The following is a 6527-nucleotide window of genomic DNA, read 5'->3' as shown; positions in this document are numbered from 1 at the left end:
TTTATCTATCTAAATTCTTCTGTTGGCAAGACTGACTTAGAATTAATATTCTTTGTTCAAGATAAATTGATGCTTCCAGTTTGATTTTGACTTTAGTTTGAGTTTGGGAAGTAGTGACCTGAAGATGCAAGAACCTTGTATAAATGTTGCCAGATCTTTAGATCTTCTAAAGGAAATTTGAGACACAGATGGCGTTAAGAGTTTGGATGTAGACCGTATTTTGTCTTCCCGAAATAGGAGCTACAGGAGTGTTGACTACAGTTGGAACTTACATTGTGAGCTTGTGTGGAGATACATGCCTCTAGGCAAGACTTAAAAAGTCATTCTCATGTTAGAACCTCAACTCAGTGTTGACACTGAGTGCTCTGAATTTTACCTTTAGTTATTCAGACAAAAATATTTTCTAAAGCAATTTAATGTGCAGTGTGAGAGTTTAATGTGTAGTATGACAGAGGATTTAGACCTGACTTATTTTCCCCTGAAATATACTCACAGACTGCACTTGGAGCTGCAGATCATTTTTCTCTTGTACCAGTTTCACCATTTTTTCCTCCAGCTCCTTCCTCTTTGCCTCAGACTTGGCAAGCTCTTCCTTGGTTTTCTCAAACTCCTCCTTCATGTTGGCCATCTCCTTCTCAGACTCTGCACTCTTCAGCAGGGGCTTGATCTTGAAGAACAGCTTCATCCAGGGCCAGTGCTTCACGTTCATGAAGGAGCGAACATTGTACTGGATGCAGAAGATGGACTCCCTGAAGCATAATTAAAATGTACATTGGATATTTTCATTTTGAGTGACAACACTTTCCCACAAGTGTAGTGACTTTAACTGAAGATGAAGAATGTCTACCTCCTCTCCACCATTCTCCGGTACTCCACTCTCATCAGGAAGCCCCTGCACATGGCCTGTGTACGGGTGATGAGCTGTGCCAGCTTCTCATCCCTCATCTCCTCCAGGAGTCCCAGCAATCCAGCTTTGAAGAACACCTTGAGAAAGGGAGCATTGCCACACATGACTCTCAGGCAGAGTGAAGCCCAGGCACACAGTGAGTGAGTCAAGGAGAGTTTGTACCTTGGTGTGGCCAAATTTGTACTGGGTGTGGTCCACATCAATTGAGCCAAGAAGCTTCTCGGAAGCCTTCTTGCTATCAATGAACTGTCCCTCTGGAATAGCACTGGCATTAAGCACCTTGTATCTGTGAATTGAGAGGAAATATGAATGAAGGCAATCTCAAGTCATAGAGTTAACAGTTTACTGCAATCAGTCTTTGGAACAGAATGATGCTGAGAAAGTTGGATTTTCATCCCTTGTTTAGACATACAGTTATAGTGAAGTCCTAATCTGATACCAAAGTTGTTGAAACTTTTACTGTCTTTAGGTGATGAATCACAAATTAAAAGAGCACACTGATCTCCAGCCATTTCAGTCCAACATATTTTTCACTTACACTATGCTGTAGAAAAATGCCAGAAGGGATCATTGCTGCTGTGTATAGTAAAAAAAAGTATCTTCCCCTGAAACTTGCAGCTTATACAATGGCCAAAGTACTTTATGTAGCTTTCTAATTTTTGTCCGAGAATGTGTTGTAGCTACATCCGAATCTACATTTTCATATTCAGAGACACTTGAAAACTTCATTTGTGTGATTAACTGCAATCAGTGAGGACACCTCACTTAGCTCTTCATTTCTCAAGAATTTATCTTTTATTAGCTATACATGTTGCCTTTTGTTGCCTATTCTAACATTTTGCCCTTTCTCTCAGTTACAATTGCATAGACTTGGCATTAAAAAATAGCTACAAGTGTTAAAATAGTGGAGATGTTTATCATATGCAGTAAAGACAAATGGAGAGCAGAAAGGAGACTGACCTCTGTTTGAAGTCTGCATAGAGGATTCTGCTGGGGAATCCCTTCCTGCAAATTCTGATGCCTTCCAGCACACCGTTACACCGCAGCTGGTGTAACACCAGTTCATGCTCCATAGCACCTAAGCAAATAAGACAATTATTTCATACTTCATGATAAAGCATGGAGAATAATGGCTGCATCACACTATGATTTCTCTCTACTTGAGGTTCTTACCAGGTGTTTTTGTTTCATTGGGGATGATACAGCGCACAAAGTGGGGATGAGTGCTCCGTAGATTGGTCATCAGCTTGTTTAGGTTCTCCTGCGGTTTCATGAGTAATGATTTTTCATTAACAAATGGTGTCTCTGCAGTTATACTGTCAGATGTGGGAAAAGTTTTGGAAAGCAATAATGGATTTATCAGTCCCACCTATACCCATCCTAATTTGAGTTTTGGGCATGAGAGAAAGTTACAAAATTGTGTCACGTGTTTTCATGCGATTGAGGGGTACAGCCACTTAGACAGAGCGTCTGTGGAGAATGGTGACTAGAAGTTTGTGGCAAAAGGCATAATTTGGAGTGAAAGATGATTCTTTGAAGTCACCAGATTCTTACTCTATGGAAGACATTGACTATTGGTGGAAAGAGAAACAAAACAAAAATAAGCAAAAGGGAAGATGGGCAAGGACCGAATTTTCATGGAAGGTTGAGAAAGGGAAGATTAACGGCATTAGGTACTACTTGTAAAAATAATTTTGTAAAGTTTGAGCTGAGGAAGACAAGAAAGACATCTCAGTTCAGTCACAAGTTGTAGAGAAAAGGTCTGAATATCTAGTCCTAAAGCACCTCTTCCTAGAAGTTTTTATAAAAGAAAACTCATGAACTATTTCTGGTTTTAGCAATCACTTTTACTAGCTATGTCCTAACAGTTCTCAGTTTAGACCTGATTTGGAGCAGGGGCAAAGCTGCTCTAACAAATACCTCTTTCACAGCATGAAAAACTGTTCAGGGTGCCAGATAGCAGCTAGATGCCACAGCTGCTGAAACAAGAGTGTTCCCACCTTCCTTAAGCTCTGTCAATTGGCAGAAAGGTATCTGGCCTTAGCATTTTCCTATTGTCTTGTCTTCATGTGTATAATCATATGCAGACAATTATGTGTTATGTATCATCATGTGCAAATGCGCATACATTTGTATGTGCTAATCAATGCTTGAGATTCCCTGAGGCAGTTAGCCAGATCCACCATTGTACTCCTAAGGTAGAAGGAGAGGGAGAAGAGCTTGAACACGTCACCAGTGTGCTCATGAGTAAATGAAACTGTAGCCTGACCAATGTACTTTTTCCAACATTCAAAGAAAGGGTAGGTCAAGCTATATCATCCATGTCTGGCCTTACATTACTTGCAGTCAGATCTTTTATGAATAATTGATAAAATGAGAAAAATGTTAATAGGTGTAGTAAAATGGTCTTGTTTGAGTTAGTGAGAGGTTTCACAATCTTCAATTAAAAAGAGAAAAGAGGAAAAGAATAGATAATGACTTCTATGCTTACTCTGAAAAGAGCTGATACTGTCTGGAAAGAAGACCCCTTCTTCTTGCCTCCCTTTTTGCCGCCACCACCACCACCGCTCTCTGAAGAACACACACACACACACAAAAAATAGTTTCACAACTTCATAAAATTTTGTAAAGAATTTGCAAAATTTTTCTCTACAACACTGCAAGAAGCAGTATCTTGGGGGGGGGGGGGGGTATACTGAATGCCAAAGATCCAATCTACCGGAAAGCTAGGGAGGGACTTTTTAGGCTATTGGGTAATGACAGGACTAGAGGGAATGGGGCAAAGCTCTCAGTGGGCAGATTCAGGCTGGATGTGAGAAACAAGTTCTTCACCATGAGAGTGGTGAGACCCTGGAATGGGTTGCCCAGGGAGGTGGTTGAGGCCCCACCCCTGGGGGTCTTTAAGACCGGGTTGGATGAGGCTCTAGACAGCCTGATCTAGTGGGAGGTGTCCCTGCTCATGGCAGAGGGGTTGAAACTGGGTGATCCTTGTGGTCCCTTCCAACCCTGAGAGATTCTGATCTGTTTTAGCAGAGGACTTTAGAGCCCTAATGGCTTAACGGTTGGACTTGATGATCTTAAAGGTCTCTTCCAACCTAAATGATTCTATGATTCTATAAAAAGCTTATTTGTGTCATACATGCTAAGAAAGGAACCTAGGATACAGCTGGCAACAGAGTCAGTGCTCAATCTAAAACAACACAGGACCAAAACTGTGTGATAATCCAAGGGATTACCATGGCTGAGTGGTACATGGGCTGAAATACATTTGATATTTTCCTTTATTAATAAATTCCAGCCATGGGGTACTCTGCACAACATGCAGTTTCTTTGGAACACTCTAACTGATATTCATGGCTCAGATAGTCATTAAATAAAAATGAGAACATGCATTTCAGATAACTGACCTGCCTCTCCTCCAGCAGAGGCAAAGAGTAAGGCCAATGTCTTCAGGGATGACTTCTGGTACAGCCCCACAACAGTTTCATTCAAGGGATCCTTGTTCTTGTCAAGCCAGCCAGTGATGTTGTAGTCCACTGTGCCAGCATAGTGCACCAGGGAGAAGTGGGCCTCAGCCTTGCCTTTGGCAGGCTTGGGCTTCTGGAAGTTACTAGACTTGCCCAGATGCTGGTCATAGAGCTTGTTCTTGAAAGAGGTGTCAGTTGCCTTGGGGAACATGCACTCCTCTTCCAGGATGGAGAAGATGCCCATGGGCTGAAAAAGCAGAAGTAAAGAGTTGAAAAAGCAGAAAGAATTACAGATAAAGAAATTGTTTCCTGAATGGGACAATATTAACACTCTCAGGGGTTGTTCTTCTGCTCAGCAGAGTTAACTGTGTAATAATCTAAATTAACGTATTTGCAACATATTTACACTTTCAAGCTACAGTTAAAAATATACAAAAATAATAATACATTTCTAAAAATATTAGACATTGTGAATTACACACTTACCTTCTCAATGAGCTCAATGCAGGCAGCCAGGTCCATCCCAAAGTCAATGAACTCCCATTCAATTCCTTCCTTCTTGTACTCCTCCTGCTCCAGCACGAACATGTGGTGGTTGAAGAACTGTTGCAGTTTCTCATTGGTGAAGTTGATGCACAGCTGCTCCAGGCTGTTGAACTGCGCAGTTACAAATACAGATTATTAATAATGCAAATGTAGATAGCTGACTTTCTTGTACCAAATTACAGAAGGATCTATGAGTGTTCCTTCTTTGCTCCGTCAGGAATTTGCAACTTCTTTCAGTGTGTCTCTTTAGTCAAGCTATACTTTATCCATATGTTTATTGCACCTAGAAATTTAGGCCACTTTGAGATTTGATAGTTTTTACTACTTGAGATTTGGTAGTTTTGATATCTACTAGACTGGGCTAATACACTTATAGGAGACTCCATTTCACAGAATTTTATCCAGCATTTCCAAATCCTGACTTCAAAGCATTGTGTCTATGGAACTGGTATGTCTGCATTAGGTGTCAAATGCCATGTTAGTCTACTGTCTGTAATCAGTCAAAAACCTGCATTTACGGATTTCTATTGGTGTACGTGCCCCACAAAAATCTATTCCAAATTAAAAACCTGTGGGAATCCTGATGCCTTAATTACAATCTGAAATGATAAATCACTTCTGCAAAGAAAAAAACAAAAAAACAACCCCCAAATTCCCAGAGAAAGGCATAATTTCTTCTTAAAGTACATTGGCACACAATGGAGTTACTTCCAAAAGCATGGTAATAAGACACTGTTCTTACATCAAAGATCTCAAAGCCAGCAATGTCCAGGACACCAATGAAGTACTGTCTGGGCTGCTTGGTGTCCAGCTGTTGGTTGATGCGAACAACCATCCACAGGAACATCTTCTCAAAGACAGCCTTTGCCAAGGCACCTACTGAATTGTAGACCTAAAATAAAATCCAGAAGGCTTGTAGTTATCACGGAGAGTAAAAGAGCAAGAGAAGATTTGTTAAAAAAAAAAAAAAAAAGTGAACTTTTTATACCTGCTGCACGGTTTGACCCTTGGTCACATATTCATTCCCAACTTTGACTCGGGGGTAGCAGAGGGCCTTGAGTAGATCTGCTGAGTTCAGACCCATCAGGTAGGCAGCCTTGTCAGCAACTAAGGAAACAAGCATACAGAAGAATCAAATATTAGCTCTCTGGTAGACATATCTTCTAGTGATTCAGAATTCAGATAAAACACAAGTATACATTAAGATTCCTCTAAAACAAGTGTTAAATGGCAATTCTAATAAAGGTAAAGGTTAATTAAGATAAAAAAGAAATGTATTTGTAGTTCAACATAAGCAACATTCACAAGTAATCATGGATCATTTATGCTGGGTATTTTTTCTTCACCTACTCTTAGTTTATGTTGAATTTTGAATGAAAAATCAGTTTAGAGACCTTTAGGTAGGCAGACTTCTCAATAATAAATGCTGGAGAAATTAAAAAAAAAAAAAAAAAGATTAGCCTGGGGCAGCATTGTGGACAGTCATGGGGTCGCTCAGAATCAAATACAAGGCAATTTGTTGCAGTGACTTGTGTCAGGGTAACTTTAAAGACCTCATAACAAAGAGCATAATGCATAACTTTCAATTATGCCTTTGTGAACTGAAC

General features: G+C 40.2%; 1 protein-coding gene across 1 annotated transcript; it reads right to left on the bottom strand.

Moving 5' to 3' along the window:
* Positions 1–493: 493 nt before the first annotated feature.
* LOC103780527 (myosin-3-like) lies at positions 494–6027 on the bottom strand (the record flags this gene model as incomplete). The annotated part of the gene is made up of 10 exons (XM_008948216.1): positions 494–749; positions 848–984; positions 1070–1193; positions 1868–1985; positions 2081–2168; positions 3399–3478; positions 4315–4621; positions 4861–5031; positions 5663–5812; positions 5909–6027. Coding segments are annotated over 10 exons (1550 nt in total), but the record flags the coding sequence as incomplete, so codon positions are not given.
* Positions 6028–6527: the final 500 nt, after the last annotated feature.

This window comes from Merops nubicus, unplaced genomic scaffold (genome assembly GCF_000691845.1).
Source record: "Merops nubicus isolate BGI_N331 unplaced genomic scaffold, ASM69184v1 scaffold19419, whole genome shotgun sequence".
In the NCBI taxonomy this organism is placed as follows: domain Eukaryota; kingdom Metazoa; phylum Chordata; class Aves; order Coraciiformes; family Meropidae; genus Merops; species Merops nubicus.
The sequence above is the reverse complement of the archived record's forward strand: the minus strand, read 5'-3'. Positions and strand labels throughout refer to the sequence as shown.